Source organism: Ranitomeya imitator, chromosome 1 (assembly GCF_032444005.1).
Source record: "Ranitomeya imitator isolate aRanImi1 chromosome 1, aRanImi1.pri, whole genome shotgun sequence".
NCBI classification, from domain to species: domain Eukaryota; kingdom Metazoa; phylum Chordata; class Amphibia; order Anura; family Dendrobatidae; genus Ranitomeya; species Ranitomeya imitator.
In genome coordinates, this window is record NC_091282.1 from 104,999,446 (window position 1) to 105,023,630 (window position 24,185).

Sequence of the window (24,185 nt, forward strand, 5' to 3'; positions counted from 1 at the left end):
CAAGAAAGCAGCAAAAGGAGCAGAATAGTGCAACAGGTAATAAATAGAGATGAGCGAATATGTTTGGGTTCCCTCTTATTCGGCAAGCTATAGCGCTTACCGAATAAGCTGCAGAGGGAACCCGGTTACATGGAGTTCTGTCATGATTCCAATGGCAGGGAATCACAAAAGGACAAGCACCAACGAGCTCTAGGGTGATGGAACCTGAGCTGACCGCGACCCTAAACCTGAACACACAAATAACAATAGCAGGGGAACGTGCCTACGTTGATCCTAGACGTCTCGCACCAGCCGAAGATCTAACTTCCCCTATTAGAAGAAACACAGACCTCTCTTGCCTCCAGAGAAATACCCCACAGAAATAGCAGCCCCCCACATATAATGACGGTGAAATGAGAGGAAGGCACATACACAGTATGAAAACAGATTCAGCAAAATGAGGCCCGCTAAAACTAGATAGCAGAGGATACAAAAGTAAACTGCGCGGTCAGCAAAAAACCCTTCAAAAAACCATCCTGTAATTACTTGAACTCATGTTCCAACTCATGGAACATGAGGAGCAATTACAGCCCGCTAGAGCAACCAGCAGCAAAGAAACAATTATATGCAAGCTGGACAAGACAAAAATAAAGCAAAACGTGGAACAAGAAAATCAAAAACTTAGCTTGTCCTGAAGATTACTGAAGCCAGAAGCTGAGGTAACAAAACACTCTGATAACCTTGATAGCCAGTGGGGAAATGACAAGAAAGCCCGGTTAAATAGGAAACTCCCAAATCCTAATATAACAGGTGGACACCAGAGACAGCAGAACACAAATCACCCAGTACCATCAGTAACCACCAGAGGGAGCCCAAAAACAGAACTCACAACAGTACCCCCCCCTTGAGGAGGGGTCACCGAACCCTCACGAGAACCACCAGGGCGACCAGGATGAGCCCTATGAAAAGCGCGGACCAAATCATCAGCATGAACATCAGAGGCAACCACCCAAGAATTATCCTCCTGACCATAACCCTTCCACTTGACCAAATATTGGAGTTTCCGTCTGGAAACACGAGAATCCAAGATCTTCTCCACAACATACTCCAATTCTCCCTCCACCAGCATCGGAGCAGGAGGCTCAAGCGAAGGAACAACAGGTACCTCATACCTCCGCAACAACGACCGATGGAACACATTATGAATAGCAAACGATGCCGGGAGATCCAAACGAAACGACACAGGGTTAAGAATTTCCAAGATCCTATAAGGACCGATGAACCGAGGCTTGAACTTAGGAGAAGAGACCTTCATAGGAAAAAAACGAGAAGACAACCACACCAAGTCCCCAACACGAAGTCGAGGACCCACGCGGCGACGGCGATTAGCAAACTGCTGAGCCTTCTCCTGGGACAACTTCAAATTGTCCACCACATGACTCCAAATCTGATGCAACCTATCCACCACCATGTCCACTCCAGGACAATCAGAAGGCTCCACCTGACCAGAGGAAAAACGAGGATGAAACCCCGAATTACAAAAGAAAGGAGAAACCAAGGTAGCAGAACTAGCCCGATTATTAAGGGCAAACTCGGCCAGCGGCAAAAAGGTAACCCAGTCATCCTGATCAGCAGAAACAAAACACCTCAAATAAGTTTCCAAGGTCTGATTAGTTCGCTCCGTCTGGCCATTCGTCTGAGGGTGGAATGCAGACGAAAAGGACAAATCAATGCCCATCTTAGCACAGAACGTCCGCCAAAATCTAGACACAAACTGGGATCCCCTGTCAGAAACGATGTTCTCCGGAATCCCATGCAAATGAACCACGTTCTGGAAAAACAGAGGGACCAACTCAGAGGAGGAAGGCAACTTAGGCAAGGGTACAAGATGAACCATTTTAGAAAAGCGGTCACACACAACCCAGATGACGGACATTTTTTGAGAGACAGGGAGATCCGAAATAAAGTCCATGGAAATGTGCATCCAAGGCCTCTTCGGGATAGGCAAAGGTGACAACAATCCACTGGCTCGAGAACAGCAAGGCTTAGCCCGAGCACAAACCTCACAAGACTGCACAAAAGAACGCACATCCCTCGACAAGGAAGGCCACCAAAAAGACCTGGCCACCAAGTCTCTAGTACCAAATATTCCAGGATGACCTGCCAACGCAGAAGAATGGACCTCGGAGATGACTCTACTGGTCCAACTATCCGGAACAAACAGTTTCTCAGGCGGACAACGATCAGGTTTACCCGCCTGAAACTCCTGCAAAGCACGTCGCAAGTCTGGGAAGACGGCCGACAAAATCACCCCATCCCTAAGGACACCAGTGGGCTCAGAATTTCCAGGGGAGTCAGGCACAAAACTCCTAGAAAGAGCATCCGCCTTCACATTCTTTGAACCTGGCAGGTATGAAACCACAAAATTGAAACGAGAGAAAAACAGTGACCAACGAGCCTGTCTAGGATTCAGACGCCTGGCAGACTCAAGGTAAATCAGATTTTTGTGATCAGTCAAGACCACCACACGATGTCTAGCACCCTCCAGCCAATGACGCCACTCCTCAAATGCCCACTTCATGGCCAAAAGTTCCCGATTACCCACATCATAATTCCGCTCAGCGGGCGAAAATTTCCTAGAAAAGAACGCACATGGCTTCATCACCGAGCAATCGGAGCTTCTCTGTGACAAAACCGCCCCCGCTCCAATCTCGGAAGCATCAACCTCAACTTGGAAAGGAAGCGAAACATCAGGCTGACGCAACACAGGAGCAGAAGAAAACCGGCGTTTAAGTTCCTGAAAGGCCTCCACAGCCGCAGGAGACCAATCAGCAACATCAGCACCCTTCTTAGTCAAATCCGTCAAAGGCTTAACAACACTAGAAAAATTAGTTATAAAACGACGATAGAAATTAGCAAAGCCCAAGAACTTCTGCAAACTCTTAAGAGATGCAGGCTGCGTCCAGTCACAAATAGCCTGAACCTTGACGGGATCCATCTCAATAGTAGAAGGGGAAAAAATATACCCCAAGAAAGAAATCTTCTGGACTCCAAAGAGACACTTTGAGCCCTTTACAAACAAGGAATTAGCCCGCAGGACCTGAAACACCTTCCTGACCTGCTGAACATGAGACTCCCAGTCATCAGAAAAAAACAGAATATCATCCAAATACACAATCATAAATTTATCCAGATATTCACGGAAAATATCGTGCATAAAGGACTGGAAGACTGAAGGAGCATTAGAAAGTCCGAAAGGCATTACCAAATACTCAAAATGGCCCTCAGGCATATTAAATGCGGTTTTCCACTCATCACCTTGCTTTATTCGTATAAGATTATACGCACCCCGGAGATCAATCTTAGTGAACCATTTAGCCCCCTTAATGCGAGCAAACAAATCAGTCAACAAAGGCAAAGGATACTGATATTTTACGGTAATCTTATTCAAAAGACGATAATCTATACAAGGCCTCAAGGACCCATCTTTCTTGGCCACGAAAAAAAAACCTGCTCCCAAAGGGGACGAAGATGGACGGATATGTCCCTTTTCCAAGGACTCCTTAACATAATCCCGCATAGCAGTATGCTCTGGCACTGACAGATTGAACAAACGACCTTTAGGAAATTTACTACCAGGAATTAAATCTATAGCACAATCGCAATCCCTGTGAGGAGGAAGCGAACTGAGCTTAGGCTCCTCAAAAACATCCCGATAATCCGACAAAAATACAGGAACCTCAGAAGGAGTAGATGAAGCGATAGAAATCGGAGGTGCATCATCATGAACCCCCTGACATCCCCAGCTTAACACAGACATTGTTTTCCAGTCAAGGACTGGATTATGAGTTTGTAACCATGGCAGACCAAGTACTAGAACATCATGTAAATTATACAATACCAGGAAGCGAATCACCTCCTGATGAACGGGAGTCATACGCATGGTCACTTGTGTCCAGTACTGAGGTTTATTCATAGCCAAAGGTGTAGAGTCAATTCCCTTCAAAGAAATAGGGACTTCCAGAGGCTCCAGACTAAACCCACAGCGATTGGCAAATGACCAATCCATAAGACTCAGGGCAGCGCCTGAATCCACATAGGCATCGACGGAAATGGATGATAATGAACAAATCAGAGTCACAGACAGAATGAACTTAGACTGTAACGTACTAATGGCAACAGACTTATCAACCTTTTTTGTGCGTTTAGAGCATGCTGATATAACATGAGCTGAATCACCACAATAAAAGCACAACCCATTTTTCCGCCTATAGTTTTGCCGTTCACTTCTAGACTGAACTCTATCACATTGCATTGTCTCAAGTGCCTGTTCAGAAAACACCGCCAAATGGTGCACAGGTTTGCGCTCCCGTAAACGCCGATCAATCTGAATAGCCATAGTCATAGACTCATTCAGACCCGTAGGCGCAGGGAACCCCACCATAACATCTTTAATGGCCTCAGAAAGGCCATCTCTGAACTTTGCAGCCAGGGCGCACTCATTCCACTGAGTAAGCACTGACCATTTCCGAAATTTTTGACAATATATTTCTGCTTCATCTTGCCCCTGAGAGAGAGCTAATAAAGCTTTTTCAGCCTGAATCTCTTGGTTAGGTTCCTCATAGAGCAAACCCAATGCCAGAAAAAACGCATCCACATTAAGCAACGCAGGATCCCCTGGTGCTAATGCAAATGCCCAATTTTGAGGGTCACCCCGCAGAGCGAGATTTCAAAAAAAGGAACAGCTTGCAATTGTTCCTAAAATTCAGAAAACTAGATCTATCTCCAGCAAAGAACTCTGGAATAGGAATTCTAGGTTCAGACATAGGAGCATGTACAACAAAATCTTGTATATTTTGAACCTTAGCAGCAAGATTATTCAAGCTGGAAGCTAAACTCTGGACGTCCATGATAAACAGCTAAGGTCAGAGCCATTCAAGGATTAAGAGGAGGAGAAAAAAAAAAAAAAAAAATCAGCCAGGCTGCAATTAGGGCTAGGCAGCAACCTCAGAGGAGAAAAAAAAAAAAAAAAAAAACTTCCTCAGACTACTTTTCCTCCTACTTCAGCCCAAACATTTTTGGCCGGCTATACTGTCATGATTCCAATGGCAGGGAATCACAAAAGGACAAGCACCAACGAGCTCTAGGGTGATGGAACCTGAGCTGACCGCGACCCTAAACCTGAACACACAAATAACAATAGCCGGGGAACGTGCCTACGTTGATCCTAGACGTCTCGCACCAGCCGAAGATCTAACTTCCCCTATTAGAAGAAACACAGACCTCTCTTGCCTCCAGAGAAATACCCCACAGAAATAGCAGCCCCCCACATATAATGACGGTGAAATGAGAGGAAGGCACATACACAGTATGAAAACAGATTCAGCAAAATGAGGCCCGCTAAAACTAGATAGCAGAAGATACAAAAGTAAACTGCGCGGTCAGCAAAAAACCCTTCAAAAAACCATCCTGTAATTACTTGAACTCATGTTCCAACTCATGGAACATGAGGAGCAATTACAGCCCGCTAGAGCAACCAGCAGCAAAGAAACAATTATATGCAAGCTGGACAAGACAAAAATAGAGCAAAACATGGAACAAGAAAATCAAAAACTTAGCTTGTCCTGAAGATTACTGAAGCCAGAAGCTGAGGTAACAAAACACTCTGATAACCTTGATAGCCAGCGGGGAAATGACAAGAAAGCCCGGTTAAATAGGAAACTCCCAAATCCTAATAGAACAGGTGGACACCAGAGACAGCAGAACACAAATCACCCAGTACCATCAGTAACCACCAGAGGGAGCCCAAAAACAGAACTCACAACAGAGTTCGCCGGCTAATCACCTACTGTATTCTCACCCATCCCTTGTAGATTGTGAGCCTTCGCGGGCAGGGTCCTCATTCCTCCTGTACCAGTTATGACTTGTATTGTTTAAGATTATTGTACTTGTTTTTATGTATACCCTCCTCACATGTAAAGCGCCATGGAACAAATGGCGCTATAACAATAAATAATAATAATAATAATAATCAGCTGCATGTGTCACGGTCACAACACAAGCATGTAGTATAGCGCTATGCAAAAGCCCTTATACTTACAGAAAATTGGCAGAAGACTGTACATATACATAGATAAATAGAAATACTATATTATGTAAGCAGGTATGAGAAACAGCTGTACCGTGCTATGCACAGCTCCAGTCAGTGGCATAAAATGAAAAGACTGCCCACAGCATATCGGACTGGGAATTGAATTATGGTGACACGTTTTACCACTCCTTGACTGAAGGAACTATTATTTCCTCTCCAACCTCTATCACTTCATTTAATTTAGATAGAGAGGCCCTGCCTGGTGCAGCCACGGGGATAAAACCAATGAGTGACGGGTTCCAGCTTTCTCTCCAAAGACCTTGCACTAGCCTCATGGTCTGGCTTTATGGCAGCTCTGCATCTATTCCCACTATCTGCACCACCGGTATGCAAAAAACAAACTTATTATTATTTATTTTATTACTTATTATCCTCACTTCTAGAGCGCCATCATATTCTGCAGCACTTTACACACATTATCATCACTGTCCCCATTGGAGTTCACAGTCTAAATTCCCTATCAGAATGTCTGAGGTGTGCGAGGAAAATGGAGAACCCAGAGGAAATCTACACAAACACGGCGAGAAAATACAAACTCCTTGTAGATGTTGTACTTTGTGGGATCTGAACCCAGGACTCCAGTGCAGCATAGGAACAGTGCTAGCCACTGAGCCACTGTGCTGCCCCTTTAGTTGCAAACTGAATCTTCAGATACATAGATATAGTGCCTTGTGAAAGTATTTACACCCCAATCCACCTTGGCGTTTTTCGTGTTTTGCTAACTCACAACCTGATTTTTTTTTTTTTTTGGAGGGTGTGCATCAGTTCATGCCAAGATCATCCCTACAACTTTGATCATTTGATTTTCTTTTCATTGTGAAGCAAACAACAAATAGGATAAAATAACTGAAAACTTTAGTGTGGATAACTTTTCACCCTCTAAAGTCAGTACATTGAAGAGCTTCCTTTTGCAGCAATTACCGCTGGATAAGTCTCTATGAGCTTCCCACATCTTGCCACTGGGATTTTTGCCTGTTCCTGCTTAATTTTTTTGCTAAAACTGCTTCAGCTCCTTCAAGTCAGATGGTTTTCTCTGGTGAACAGCAATCTTCAAGTCCAACCACAGATTCTAAATTAGATTAACGTTTGGACTTTGACTAGGTCACTACAAAACATTTACACATTTCCCCTTAAACCACTCGAGTGTTACTTTAGCAGTATGCTTTGGGTCATTGTCTTGTTGGAAGCTGATCCTCTGTCACAGTGTTAAATCACTGACAGAAACAGGTTTTTCTCAATAATATTCCTGTATTTTGCACCATTCATATTCCCTTGACTCTGGCCATTTTCCCTGTCCTTGCTGCCGAAAAACATCCCCACACCATGATGCTGCCACCAGCATGTTTCACTGTAGGGATGGTGTTCCTGGGGTGATGAGCTGTTTTGGTTTGGCTTTAGACATATCGTTTACCCTAGTGGACAAAAAGTTAACCTTTGCTCTCATCTCACCACAGCATCTTCCTCCAAACAAGTATTACAATTTTTGTGAGCAGTAAAGCCTTTATTCTGTCCACTCTTCCATAAAGGCTCCCTCTATGGCGTGTATGGTATATTGTGGTCATATGGATAGATACTTCAGTCTTTGAGAACTCTTCAGCTCCATCTGAGTTACCTTTGGTGTATGTGCTGCCTCTCTGATTAATGCACTCTTTGCCCAGGCTGAGAGTTTTGGTGGGAAGCCCTTGGCAGGTTAATTATGGTACTATGTTCTTCCATTTGATGATAATGGATTTGATTGTACTCTGAGGGATCATCAGAGATTGGGATTTTTGCTTTTTTAAATGTATAACCCAATCATGACTTGTACTTCTCAACAACTTTATCCCAGACTTGTTTGGAGATCTCATTGTCTTCATGGTGTTGCTTGATTAGTGGTGTCTCTTGCTTAGTGATGTTGCAGACTCTGTAGCCTTTTAGAAAAGCTGTGTATATACTGACCAACAAGTGACACTTGGAAGACCACCTGAGTGTAATCTTTTCACGAAGCATGTGATTTATTAAAGTAATTGTCACGACCACAAGGAACAGTCCAGCGGACGGCACAGCAAACACCAACAATGGGATGGGAAAAGGGGAAGGAAAGCACTAATAGGGAACAAGGGATGGGGCACCTCCTAACAGCCTGTGCCTATGGGTACTGTCACACGGTGCCATTTCGAACGCTACGACGGTACGATTCGTGACGTTCCAGCGATATCGTTACGATATCGCTGTGTCTGACACGCAGCAGCGATCAGGGATCCTGCTGAGAATCGTACGTCGTAGCAGATCGTTTGGAACTTTCTTGCGTCGCTGGATCTCCCGCTGTCATCGCTAGATCGGTGTGTGTGACACCGATCTAGCGATGCGTTCACTTGTAACCAGGGTAAACATCGGGTTACTAAGCGCAGGGCCGCGCTTAGTAACCCGATGTTTACCCTGGTTACCAGCGTAATTGTAAAAAAAAAAAAACAGCACATACTTACATTCCGGTGTCCGTCAGGTCCCTAGCCGTCTTCTTCCCGCACTCACTGACTGCCGGCCGTAAAGTGAAAGCAGAGCACAGCGGTGACGTCACCGCTGTGCGGTGCTTTCACTTTACGGCCGGCAGTCAGCGAGTGCGGGAAGAAGACGGCAAGGGACAGACACCGGAATGTAAGTATGTGCTGTTTTTTTTTTTTTACGCTGGTAACCAGGGTAAACATCGGGTTACTAAGCGCGGTCCTGCGCTTAGTAACCTGATGTTTACCCTGGTTACCCGGGGACCTCGGCATCGTTGGTCGCTGGAGAGCTGTCTGTGTGACAGCTCCCCAGCGACCACACTACGATTTACCTACGATCACGGCCAGGTCGTATCGCTGGTCGTGATCGTAGGTAAATCGTATAGTGTGACGGTACCCTATCCCTAAGCTCCCCCCTAACGCCCTATGTATGTCCTTCTCCCCGCCGCCATCACAAACCTGGTCCCTAGCTGTCAACTCACTTAACCCTGGCTAATGCACTGGCCAGCAAGGACACTAGCCTCACCACTGCAGATGATACAAACACAGGGAATAGTGACAAGCACGAGACAGACAGGGAATATACACAAGTAACTTAGCTCCAGGCACCGCTGCCAAGCTACACTCCACCGAGGACATGGAAACAGGACCCCGAACTCCACAGAATTAACTTATTCAGCGCTGACACCAGAAAGTTGCACACTCCAGGTCTGATCTATATAAAAACTCTATCACCAACAGTTGGCTGATGCATCATTTGACTATTTAAAGGATGGTGGGAGTGGTCATCACCCACATCAGTTGACTTAGCAACTCAGCAGCTTTGAGCAAGGAAAAATTACATTAACCCTTGCTGGCACGAAAGCAAAAAACAACTTTTAAATAAAAAGGAGAGCCAGAGCGGTCACAAATCCAAAAATGGATCGTGACAGTAATTGCTTGCACCAGAAATTTTTAAGGGGGCAATACATATGCACATGCCAATTTTTAGTTACTTGATCCCATAAATTTAATTTATGCCTATATTTTTATCAATTCACTTTTCAAACTTAGACTGTATAGTGTCGATGCATCACATACAAATTGGATTACAAAAATATTTAAACAATTTAATAAAATAGGTAAAAAGCCGAGTGGGTGAATATTTTTGTGAGCCACATAAATAGCTGACTGCTGGGCTCATACAGTTTGATCAAAATATACATTATGAACCTTTTTAAGCTTATAAATAAAATAATGCAATCCAAAATTCTACATTTTCATAAACGTCAGAGTACGGTATATGGTTGCTTGTACACTAGTGCACTGCAGGAATCTGCACCTGTTTAATTTTTCCAGGACGTGTTTCCAATTCATTAGATATTATATAGATATAACACAACTGTACTAGCAATCAGTCAGGATGAGGGAGTGAGGGAGAAATATATATAAAATGTATAACCATAAACTTGCCCCTTTTTCGATGCTCCCAGTCTGACACAGAGTCCCCTCCGCGGCAGGAATGCTGTTAGTTACACATCTGTTACTTTTGCTCAGACACCAGAGCTCTCTACACACTTCCTAGGAAAGAAGGCAGAAGCAAGTTGGTCAGAATTATAGATACAAAGGGTGAATATGGGGGGCTAGAACCGTCACATGAATACAATACAATCCGTTTACAATTTAACGTGCAAACAAACTTTATTAATTCGGATGGAATGTTAAAAAGTCATCGAACCTTGAAAAAAGTGACAAAGTGTCCTTTGGTTCTCATCCTGACCGAGTGACCCTCGTTCACCCATGCAATACACGTAACAGCAGTTTCGGTTATTCCAAGACTTGACACCTAATTAGGGTGGTTTCACATTTGCGTTTAAAAACGCAGCGTTTTAAACGCAAACGCATTTGGTGAAAAAACGCGTTTAAACACGTTTAAACGCTGCGCTTTTTTAGACGCATGCGTTTTCGCATGTTTTAATACAAACGCGGTGTTTTGATGCATTTACATGCATTTTTCCTGCGTTTGCGTTTTTGAAACGCATGATGAGAAGTGTGTGACAGCTGCCAATCATCAAAATCATCAAGAGAACCCACTATAAACAGAAATAGCTAGGGTTAGGATCCCTAGTAACCCTAGGGATCCTAACCGTAACCCTAAGGGATCCTAACCCTAACCCTAAGGGATCCTAACCCAAACCCTAACCCTACCCTAACCCTACCCCAACCCAAACCCTAACCCAAACCCTAAGGGATCCTAACCCTAACCTTAACCCAAACCCTAAGGGATCCTAACCCTAACCCTAACCCTAAGGGATCCTAACCCTAACCCTAAGGGATCCTAACCCTAACCCTTAGGGTTGGCTTATCAGTGTGTATTCTTGTGTTTTTCTATTAAAACGCATGCGTTTAAAAACGCATGCAAACGCATGTGCTTAAAAACGCATGCGTTTACATAGACAGCAATACTTTTGACGCTAGATTTTTTAGACATCAAAATAACAAAGTTCAAAGATGGTGAGATACAGACCGACGTTTTCCGAAAGGAAACGTCGGTCAATGCCCTCTTACATTCCACTTCGGCACACACGCGGTCCACTATACGGGCTGTACCAGTGGGTCAGTTCATCAGAATGAAGAGGATTTGCTCTGCGGATGAGATCTTCGAGAGGCAGGCTCGGGACCTTGCCGGACGGTTCCAGGATCGGGGCTATAGTAATAGAGTCATCAAAAAGGGTTATTTACGTGCCAGGAGCTCGCCCAGAAATCAGTTGCTCTGTAGACCTCCCAGACTCGCTTCTGTCAAAAGAGCTCAGCCATTGAGATTCATCTCCACCTATAATAATAGGTGGGATGATATTCGGGAGATCTTACAGAGGCACTGGTCAATATTAAAAACGGAACCCACCCTCAATAAGATTCTGCCTGATCGCCCCCTCCTTACTGCGAGAAGGGGGAAAAGTCTAAAAGACCAGTTGGTGAGGAGTCACTATGCTCCCGCCCCGTCCAGAATTTTCTGATCAGGACCGCAGAGATGGGGGTGTTATCCATGCGGCTCATGTAAGGCCTGTAATAATATCATTAGAGCCACTAACTTTTCGGCGGCGGGGGGAGGTAGGGACTATCGAATCACAAGCTATATATCTTGCAGCACCACTTTTGTGGTGTATTACGCCACTTGTGCGTGTAATTTGATTTACGTTGGCCTTACTTCGCGTGAACTCCGTGTCAGGGTCCGTGAGCATGTCATGGGTATTATAGCGGCGAAGGAGGTGCCTGATGTCTCGGAACTTAACACCATTCCGAGACATTTCAGGCTATATCATGCCTGCAATCCGGCGTCCTTCAAGGTGCGCGGAATCGATAGGGTCCAAGCTGGTAGTAGAGGGGGTGACCTTAAACGGACCTTGGCACAAATGGAGTGCCAATGGATCGTTTCATTGGGTACTATGGTCCCAAATGGCCTAAATGAGCAGGTGTCCTTTCTCCCTTTTCTATAGACGCGGGGCTGTTCTTTCTATTTTTTGTTATGCTGTTCTCTCATTATTTTTTTTATTGTCATTGTGTTTTTAATTATTGTTCTGTTCTCCCCTTTTTCTTTTTTTAGTTTGTTATTTGTTTTTCATATTCACTTCATAGCGAACCTATTCGTATTCAAATTGGTCTGGATCAGGCGGCTGTGTTGCTGATATATTTACTTTTGGAATATAATATCTGGAAGATATGAAGTACTATCTTATTGATATGGCATCTCCTATATGATGAAATGTGGACGTTGATGGATAGATGGAACCTGGAACATCTTACCAAGCTTTGATTGATCTGTCACTAGTAATAGTGATGTCTACATTCACTTGGGTGTAATGCCATGCTGGACATTGTCTTTTATTATTGTACTAGCTGAAGAGCCCGGCGTTGCCTGGGCATAATAAATATCTGTGGTTAGTTATAGCACCTCACTTCTCTTATTTTCCCATCACGCCTCTCATTTTCCCAATCACATCTTTCATTTTCCCCCTCACATCTCTCATTTTCTCCCTCACACCTCTCATTTTCTCCCTCAATCCTCTCATTCCCCCCTAACACTTGTCATTTCGACCTCACATCTGTCATTTTCCGATCACTCCACTATTTTCCCTCACTCCTCTCATTTTGCACTCACACCTTTTCATTTTCACCTCACACCTCTCATTTTCACCTCAGTATATACATGTTTGTCATCTCCCTTATATATAGTATATACCTGTATGTCATCTCCTTTTATATATAGTATATACCTGTATGTCATCTCCTCCTGTATATAGTATATACCTGTGTGTCATCTCCCCTGTATATAGTATATATCTGTGTGTCATCTCCTCCTGTATATAGTATATACCTGTAGGTCATCTGCTCCTGTATATAGTATATGCCTGTGTGTCATCTCCTCGTGTATATAGTATATACCTGTATGTCATCTCCTCCTGTATATAGTATATACCTGTAGGTCATCTGCTCCTGTATATAGTATATACCTGTGTGTCATCTCCTCCTGTATATAGTATATACCTGTATGTCATCTCCTCCTGTATATAGTATGTACCTGTATGTCATCTCCTCTATATAGTATATACCTGTGTGTCATCTCTCTTGTATATAGTATATATCTGTGTGTCATCTCCCCTGTATACAGTATATACCTGTGTGTCATCTCCTCCTGTATTAGACCTCATTCACACGTTATTTGCTAAGTATTTTTACCTCAGTATTTGTAAGCTAAATTGGCAGCCTGAAAAATCCCCAGCCAACAGGAAGCCCTCCCCCTGGCAGTATATATTAGCTCACACATACATATAATAAACAGGTCATGTGACTGACAGCTGCCATATTTCCTATATGGTACATTTGTTGCTCTTGTAGTTTGTCTGCTTATTAATCAGATTTTTATTTTTGAAGGATAATACCAGACTTGTGTGTGTTTTAGGGCGAGTTTCGTTTGTCAAGTTGTGTGTGTTGAGTTGCGTGTGGTGACATGCATGTAGCGACTTTTGTGAGATGAGTTTTGTGTGGCAACATGCGTGTAGCAACTTTTTGTGTGTCAAGTTGCATGTGACAGGTTAGTGTAGCAAGTTGTGTGCAGCAAGTTTTGCGCATGGCGAGTTTTATGTGTGGTGCCTTTTGAGTATGTGCAAGTTTTGTGTGAGGCAACTTTTGCGTGTGTTGCAACTTTTGTGCATGTGGCAATTTTTCTGCGTGTGCAAGTTTTGCGTGTGGCGAGTTTTCCATGAGGTGAGTTTTGCACTTGTGGCGAGTTTTGCGTGAGCCTAGTTTTTGTATGTGACGAGTTTTGTGCGTGGCGAGTTTTGAGCGGCGACTTTTGTGTTTCGATTTTTATGTGGCAAGGTTGGTGTATGTGTGGTGAAATGTGTCCTGAGGGCGGTATATGTGTTCAAGCACGTGGTAGTTTGTGGCGCATTTTGTGTATGTGTTCATATCCCCGTGTGTGGTGAGTATCCCATGTCAGGGCCCCACCTTAGCAACTGTACGGTAAATACTCTTTGGCGCCATCGCTCAATCTTTAAGTCCCCCTTGTTCACATCTGGCAGCTGTCAATTTGCCTCCAACACTTTTCCTTTCACTTTTTCCCCATTATGTAGATAGGAGCAAAATTGTTTGGTGAATTGGAAAGCGCGGGGTTAAAATTTCACCTCACAACATAGCCTATGATGCTCTCAGGGTCCAGACGTGTGACTGTGCAAAATTTTGTGGCTGTAGCTGCGACGCCTCCAACACTTTTCCTTTCACTTTTTTCCCCATTATGTAGATAGGGGCAAAATTGTTTGGTGAATTGGAACGCGCGGGGTTAAAATTTCACCTCACAACATAGCTTATGACGCTCTCGGGGTCCAGACGTGTGACTGCTAAATTTTGTGGCTGTAGCTGCGACGGTGCAGATGCCAATCCCGGACATACATACATACATACATACATACATACATACACACACACACACACACATTCAGCTTTATATATTAGATTGTTATACGTTACCCGTGTTTTCGCGGTGTCAGGTTTTCCCTTTTCCAAAATGGCCGCCGCAGTGGTGCGCATGCGCCGTGGATCTTCAGCCGTGCCACGCCTCCATAAAGCTTCCGTAACAGCAACGCCCAGACATGGTGACGTCACGAGGGATTTCCTTCTCCTCTGGGCGCCGCTGGGAAAGCCGGAAGTGGCGTGATGCCGGCTGTTCGATCCGCCCAAATGCGCAGCAACACTCCTGCGGCTTATCGGCTCCAGCTGCATGAATGATATAAAAACCGGGCATCTTTCAGTAGCAACACAGCCCCCTGAGGAAGCACCAAAAACGCGAAACGCGCGTCGGGGCTATCGGTTGGACATCCCACACAGGAGTCTGGGCACATGGGTAAGCACTAGGCACGGTCTAGGGTTGTAACTTTAATGTGGAATTCTATTTGGGCAGGTTGCAATATGGGTGGGTGCTAATATGGACAGGGTTTATCCCTACTATAGGGTTACTGGTTCTATTTAACCCTTTTGTCTTTGGCCTCCACCCTGCATATGTGCACACAATTTTTGCACTTTTTACCAGCCTTATGCTACTTATTATTCACCCTATACGGTGTTATCGTTGCGCCTATACTTTGTTTTATGTGCGCATTCCAGTGTGAATGTCCTTTATTGTCATACACCTTATCCTCAATACGTGTTGTTTTACCTGTTTGTATTTTTGTGAATAAAGTCTATTGATTTTACACCTAAAATTGATCATGTCACATTTATCTGATATGGGGCATTATGCTCTCTGAAATTTATAGGTCTATAGAAATTACTACATGTTGCATTTCTGCAACCAAACGCATGCATAGAAACGATGCATGCGTTGTCAAAACGCGGCAAAACACATGCAAAAAAACGCATGCGTTTTTAATGTTAAGTATAGGAAAAAAAACGCATGTGTTTTTTTGCGCAAAAACGCAGTGGCAAAAAACGCAAATGTGAAACCAGCCTTACTTTACAAATGTAATGGATTTGACAAAATACAATAATTTATTTTTCTTTCCAAAAGAACAGTTTCTTTCTCTTCAATCAGTGTAGGCCCTGTAGACACTGTGTAGACACTGTAGGGGGTAACACAGCATTAGGCTATGTTCACACTTTGCGTCCTGTCCCTGCGGGTTCTCCCGCAGCGGATTTGATAAATCTGCAGGGCAAAACAACTGCGGTTCTCCCTGCAGATTTATCGCGGTTTGTTTCGCGGTTTCCGCTGCGGGTTTCCGCCTATACTATTGATGCTGCATATGCAGCAATATGCAGCATCAATAGTAATGTTAAAAATAATAAAAATCGATATACTCACCCTCTGATGTCCGGATCTCCTCGACGCTGCACCCGGCGGTCCGGTTCCAAAGATGCTGTGCGCGAAGGACCCTTCGTGACGTCACGGTCATGTGACCGCGACGTCACCGAAGGTCCTGGTCGCACAGCAACTCTGACCGGACGGCCGCGTGCAGCGCTGAGACTTCAGAGGGTGAGTATACATGATTTTTTATTTTTTATTATTTTTTTTTTTTAACCACAAATATGGTTCCCGGGGCCTGGAGGAGAGTCTCCTCTCCTCCACCCCGGGTACCATCCGCACATTATCCGCTTACTTCCCGCAACGTGGGCACAGCCCCATGCGGGAAGTAAGCGGTTCAATGTATTCCTATGGGTGCAGAATCGCAGCGATTCTGCACAAAGAAGTGACATGCTGCGGGTTGTAAACCGCTGCGTTCCCGCGCGGTTTTTCCCGCAGCATGTGCACAGCGGTTTGCGGTTTCCATAGGGTTTACATGTTACTGTAAACGCTATGGAAACTGCTGCGGACACGCAGCGGCAAAATCGCTGCGGTTCCGCGGTAAAAACCGCAACGTGTGAATATAGCCTTACAGTTCTGATGAAAATGGAAACAGTGCAATGTATGATGGCGGTAGAGCAGTTATAGTTTTATTACAGGACGGCAAAACAAAACAAGGAACAAAAATTTCACACAATTCATCTAATTGTTCAGGGATTTCAGAAAAGAACTTTGGGATGATTTTCAAAACATTTACTAGGAATACCAAAATACAGCAAGGAAGCAATATTTCATTGCCCATAGAAATAAATGTGCTATGTGATGTACGACTATCACATCTGTCTTCAAAGTGGCTCTCCAGTCCCGCTAAGCCTATTGAACGCCTTTTTTCTCTAAGAACACACAAAAACTTTTCCATCTTTCCACTCCAGAAAAAAACTTTTCTACATTTCTATTTTTGTTTTTTAGCCAAAAAAGAAACAATATGCTTTTTTGAACAGAGCATTTTCTTAAGTTTTTTTTTTTTTTGAAGGGGGGGGGGGGGGGGGGAAGAGCGTGGGTTTGGCAAGCCAAAAATGCACAATTTTCTCATGTTTTTTTTTTTCTTCAGATGACCAAAAATAAGTGCATTTATGGTACATGTAGTAATATTGGGGATTCCAAATATGTGGGGATTTTATTAGTGATTTTTTTTATTAATTCTATTTTTTTTGTTTTTTTATTCCATAGGCTGCCGTCACACTAGCAGTATTTGGTCAGTATTTTACATCAGTATTTCTCAGCCAAAACCAGGAGTGGGTGATAAATGCAGACGTGGTGCATATGTTTCTATTATACTTTTCCTCTAATTGTTCCATTCCTGGTTTTGGCTACAAACACTGATGTAAAATACTGACCAAATACGGATAGTGTGATGGCAGCCTCAGAGGCACTTATGTACCAGAACACTGTGCCTGTGCACTGAGATATACACCAGCACCTGTGATTGAATACCACTGGTATGTGCTCTAACAAGCTGTTACAATATTCACCTCTGGTAGAGACTGGTGAGACCAGAGAAAATGGCACCACCACCTCTTGTACTGTGCTGCGATCAGGGCAATGCACGCACAATCATCTTGTTGTAGTATTATTTCATGGTACATTAACTACTTATGGCCGTGCTCAAATTAGCTAACAATGGGACAGGCAAATCCACCGGGGGGGGGGGGTTGGGGGGGGGAGGGGGAAGAGGAAGAGAGGGGGGGGGATTGGGGGGGGATGGGGGTCCCTGTGCAGGACAGGCCCCCTCACATCCCAAGATTAGCAGTCCTTGGCACAGTACACTAGATGCAATATATACAGACAAAGGCAACATCTCATCATTTTGTTTAAAGTATCTGCTGTACTATATAGAAACAAAAGCCCCGATTCATCAGATTTCAGTAAGTTGCTCATGCTCATCAGGATCATCTGACAATGGACTCCACAAATCTAACTCTAGTTGGAAGAATGGAGCAAGATTTCAAGTGTAAGGAACGCCACAACACGCCATGAATTCAACGAACCCATCCCGCCCCAGACCTACCCACTTTGCTGGACCTCTGGGAAAATGGCGTGAGAACTCCAAGAGTCAACATTTTAGTGCATCAAATTTTGTGCCAAGATTTGCAACTTTTCAAAGCTCTTCACACCATTCATGCATAAAAGCTTCGATGAATTGAGATCACATGAAAAAAATCAGTAGCAAACCACATAATGGAGTTGTTTACTGATGGGCCCCTAACACCCCAGGCCTACACTGCGTATACTCACAGCAACAGCCGGCTTCCAGTTTCCTGACCCTAACTAATCAGCCTCATGGTCATATATGTGGTCAGGAGACCTGTGCTCAGCCTGGAAATAGCAGTTTAAGAGCTGAAGAGTGGGCCCTCAGAATGTTACTAGTGGGCCCCTTAACATTCTAGTTCATCTTGCCTATGGCCCTTGATGCACTTTTATTTCAGGCAAAACTCATGTTCACAATTAATGGGAAACAAGTGAAATTCAAAATTTAGGTTTTCGCTAAAAAAAAAAATGGATAAAAATAATTACGTTAGCCAAGATCAAAAGAACATAAAAAAGGCAAAGTATTTCCAAAGTTACTCTAAATTTATGTAGAATTTTTCAGCCACCTGTAGTTCTCGACAACATTGTTGGTGGCCATAAAGAAATGCCTTCAATCTATTCCGCCATTCAAAGTACCTTTTCGATGCGGGATTTCCACCAATGGCAACACTGACTTGTCGCTTGTTTTACTGTTCGGCAGTTTAATAAAACATGAGAATAATAGCAGGCAGTTGACATAAAATCTATTATTGCACAGTATAAATCAAATTGCTTCCTGAAGTTTACGGGACGACTCTTTCAACATCCAGGCAGGAGGCTGAAACAACTTTGAACAAAAAAATGTCTGCCAGGTGTTTAAAAATGCCCCGACAAGACCGACAGCAATTATACACAAGTAACGCGCAGCCACGGCACAAAGTATTCACCGTAATTATAACGCTCAAATGACTATGGGCCCAATGAAAATACATGAGACTCCTGACGTTACATGAAAGTGGCAGAGATTATTACCCAGCGCGGAAGATGGCAGCCGGAATATTGGTCAATTATAAACAAATGAAAAAAAAAAAAAAAAGAAAGTCTGGGACAAGTTAATTATAATGCCTGGAGTTTTCCTGCCCTGAAGGAAATACTCAACTTAGTGTAGCCTTTGTTCTAGTAAAGGAGTGTTCCCCGACCAGCTGTATTCTCATTATCCTATCAGTAACATCTTTTAACAGCTGTTATCAATAAAACAGCTGGGAGCAATTGCAGAAAGTCGACCAGCAAAGGTCAAGGAGCAGAACTTTATTTTTTATTAATATCAAATTTTCAAGTAGTAAAACTTGCGTACTGTAAAAAAAAAAAAAAAAAAAAAAAAGGTGCGCACAGGAACCCAAAAAATCCAAATAACTGTTTTTAAGAAGGGAAATTGAAGAAATTTAAGTAAATATTGAGGGATAATTCCACTATAATGACACATTCACATATCAGTAATTTTCTCATAAAAGACAGATTTTTTATCAGTGGTTTGGACCCAATCATCAGCGTTTGGTCTTTGTGTCACTTCTTGCTTACGTTCACGTGCAGGTTTTTTTTAATGCAAATTACAAGAAGCTTTTTATCACACCAGCAAAAGCTGGCTTTAGAAGAAGACTCCATGCGGTGAGGGAGCGGAGGAAGGCGAGACTGTATAAGGCTATGTGCACACCTAGTAAGGAGCTCTGCGGATTTTTCCGCAGCAGATTTCAGAAATCCGCAGGTAGAAGGCACTGCGTTTTACCTGCGGATTTACCGCATTTTTTATGTGGATTCCACCTGCGGTTTTACACCTGCGGATTCCTATTATGGAGCAGGTGTAAACTGCAGCGGAATCCGCACAAATAATTGATACGCTGCGGAATGTAACCCGCAGTGTTTCCATGCGTTTTTTTTAGCAGCATGTGCACTGGGGATTGCGGTTTCCATAGGTTTACATTGTACGGATCCGCAGCAAAATCAGCAACGTGTGCACATAGCCTAATAGTTTATTTTTTCTATCCATTATTGAACACTGGCAGAACGGGGACATATGGGCCAGGATGAGGGACATATATACCAGGATGGGGCCAGGATGAGGGACATATATACCAGGATGGGGCCAGGATGAGGGACATATATACCAGGATGGGGCCAGGATGAGGGACATATATACCAGGATGGGGCCAGGATGAGGGACATATATACCAGGATGGGGCCAGGATGAGGGACATATATACCAGGATGGGGCCAGGATGAGGGACATATATACCAGGATGGGGCCAGGATGAGGGACATATATACCAGGATGGGGCCAGGATGAGGGACATATATACCAGGATGGGGCCAGGATGAGGGACATATATACCAGGATGGGGCCAGGATGAGGGACATATATACCAGGATGGGGCCAGGATGAGGGACATATATACCAGGATGGGGCCAGGATGAGGGACATATATACCAGGATGGGGCCAGGATGAGGGACATATATACCAGGATGGGGCCAGGATGAGGGACATATATACCAGGATGGGGCCAGGATGAGGGACATATATACCAGGATGGGGCCAGGATGAGGGACATATATACCAGGATGGGGCCAGGATGAGGGACATATATACCAGGATGGGGGCAGGATGAGGGACATATATACCAGGATGGGGCCAGGATGAGGGACATATATACCAGGATGGGGCCAGGATGAGGGACATATATACCAGGATGGGGCCAGGATGAGGGACATATATACCAGGATGGGGCCAGGATGAGGGACATATATACCAGGATGGGGCCAGGATGAGGGACATATATACCAGGATGGGGCCAGGATGAGGGACATATATACCAGGATGGGGCCAGGATGAGGGACATATATACCAGGATGGGGGCAGGATTAGGGACATAAATACCAGGATGGGGCCAGGATGAGGGACATATATACCAGGATGGGGCCAGGATGAGGGACATATATACCAGGATGGGGCCAGGATGAGGGACATATATACCAGGATGGGGCCAGGATGAGGGACATATATACCAGGATGGGGGCAGGATGAGGGACATATATACCAGGATGGGGCCAGGATGAGGGACATATATACCAGGATGGGGGCAGGATGAGGGACATATATACCAGGATGGGGGCAGGATGAGGGACATATATACCAGGATGGGGCCAGGATGAGGGACATATATACCAGGATGGGGGCAGGATGAGGGACATATATACCAGGATGGGGCCAGGATGAGGGACATATATACCAGGATGGGGCCAGGATGAGGGACATATATACCAGGATGGGGCCAGGATGAGGGACATATATACCAGGATGGGGCCAGGATGAGGGACATATATACCAGGATGGGGCCAGGATGAGGGACATATATACCAGGATGGGGCCAGGATGAGGGACATATATACCAGGATGGGGCCAGGATGAGGGACATATATACCAGGATGGGGCCAGGATGAGGGACATATATACCAGGATGGGGCCAGGATGAGGGACATATATACCAGGATGGGGCCAGGATGAGGGACATATATACCAGGATGGGGCCAGGATGAGGGACATATATACCAGGATGGGGGCAGGATGAGGGACATATATACCAGGATGGGGCCAGGATGAGGGACATATATACCAGGATGGGGCCAGGATGAGGGACATATATACCAGGATGGGGCCAGGATGAGGGACATATATACCAGGATGGGGCCAGGATGAGGGACATATATACCAGGATGGGGCCAGGATGAGGGACATATATACCAGGATGGGGCCAGGATGAGGGACATATATACCAGGATGGGGCCAGGATGAGGGACATATATACCAGGATGGGGGCAGGATTAGGGACATAAATACCAGGATGGGGCCAGGATGAGGGACATATATACCAGGATGGGGCCAGGATGAGGGACATATATACCAGGATGGGGCCAGGATGAGGGACATATATACCAGGATGGGGCCAGGATGAGGGACATATATACTAGGATGGGGGCAGGATGAGGGACATATATACCAGGATGGGGCCAGGATGAGGGACATATATACCAGGATGGGGGCAGGATGAGGGACATATATACCAGGATGGGGGCAGGATGAGGGACATATATACCAGGATGGGGCCAGGATGAGGGACATATATACCAGGATGGGGGCAGGATGAGGGACATATATACCAGGATGGGGCCAGGATGAGGGACATATATACCAGGATGGGGGCAGGATGAGGGACATATATACCAGGATGGGGCCAGGATGAGGGACATATATACCAGGATGGGGGCAGGATGAGGGACATATATACCAGGATGGGGGCAGGATGAGGGACATATATACCAGGATGGGGCCAGGATGAGGGACATATATACCAGGATGGGGGCAGGATGAGGGACATATATACCAGGATGGGGCACTCCAAATCTTACAGCGGGGCCCATCAGACTCTAGTTACGCCACTGCAAGTCCCAATTACTAAAATATCTAACAAAGCATTGGGATGAAGGAGGCATAATTGCAGCACATTTTAGAGAAAGTTCACAGTAGCAGCCACATGTCTGAATGACAAGGAAGAAATAGCAGGCAATTATGTTCCTCTCACCGAGGAGAAGTCAGGTGAGATGACAGCAGCGGGGGCTGCACGGTGTAAAAAGCTTTTAAATGTTACATGATCACTGGAGAATCTCTCATCACAAGATGAGAAAATGATTCAAGGATTTCAGACGACTGGAACACAAGTAGAAATTCTACGCTTTTTGGAAACACTGTACTGATCAGGTCGACTCAACAGGTTCACAAATGCTAAATCTGAGAACTTTTGTCCCATAATGTCCCCACCAGCAGTCTGATTGTATATCCTAATCTTGTCCAGGATAAGAGGATAGAACGGTGGCAAATAAATAGTTAAGGGACACGAATATATAAACCCAGGGGGCGTTAAAATAAAGGCGCCCATGGCCATAAGGCTGGGGACACACAAGCGTATTTTATCTCATCTGAAAAAATTGGGTCAATTATGCAAATCACACTCTGATCAAACTCTGATCAGTGTCATCACAGTGAGATCCGATTCTCTCAGATGTGGATCAGGCTCGGTGCAGACAACCGAATGTTTTCTCATCCGAGAGAATCGGGTTGATTGAACAAACTTTGAGCATATGATGATTTGTATAGAGTGTCAGCAAAGTGTGATCCGATTCGTTCAGATGTGGATTAGATGGAGAAAAACAAACTCTGCCGTCTTTTTCATTGTATCAGTCTGTGGAATTCGGACTGCACCCTGATGTCATCTGAGTGCAGTCCAATGTTTCCTACACACTCATTGACTTACATGGCCAATTGCAACCTGAATATCGGATCAAACTTGGACACGCTACAATTTTTTTCCCCAGTCCTGCTCGGTCCAAGCAAAAAAATCAGACATGTGCACGGCTCCATAGCATCTAAGCGCGACTTGATGTTTTGTCAGTTTGCACTCAAAGCAATAAATATGGTCATGTACACGTGCCCTTAGACTAAAGTGTACATTGGGGGCTCCTCCTAACTCTCCACTGACAGGTGTTGTCTGTGGAGCAAAGACTCCCGCCTCATTCATTGCAGCCGCCCAGCCTTTTGTGCTCCGCAGAGATAAGCCACTGATGGAGGAGTCTCTAATGCGGTTACAATAATACATCCATTTTATACTTCTGGGTTTTGCCGTATGACATGTCACGTCACTGCATTTGTGAACAGAACTTAAAACATGAAAAAAAATATCTTATAAAAAAATCATAAATCGACCGCTCTCATCCTGATCCCTTTATTTTTCCAAACCAACTAAACTCAGATTACCAATTAAAAAGGAAACTTTATATTAATGAAATAGGAACATCTTGAAACCACAAAGGACGTGAGAGGGGATGCAGACACCGACACACAGCGGGAACACACCTAGGAAGTTGGCCTTTTGGGCATCACTAATTAACGAGAACATCTATTCTTAAAGCAGCGTGATAGAAATACATAAAGACAGAAATTACAGAAAAATCACCAAGACATTGAAATTTAATGACGCTGGAAGAAAATGTCAGCATTAATTATGGATGTCAATGTGGATTTGAGCTGTTAATGTATAGAGGATAATGTGACACTCACAAAGTATTAACCCCTTCATGCCGCGGCCCTTT

General features: G+C 44.5%; 1 protein-coding gene across 1 annotated transcript in view; it reads right to left on the bottom strand.

Annotated features, from left to right (window-relative positions):
* Window positions 1-24,185, bottom strand: part of ADAMTS6 (ADAM metallopeptidase with thrombospondin type 1 motif 6) — a 400,079-nt gene that overhangs the window by 141,319 nt on the left and 234,575 nt on the right. Inside the window, exon 12 of the mRNA XM_069749400.1 lies at window positions 10,063-10,170. Coding sequence (XP_069605501.1) covers window positions 10,063-10,170 — 108 coding nt within the window. The remainder of the gene's footprint in view (window positions 1-10,062; window positions 10,171-24,185) is intronic.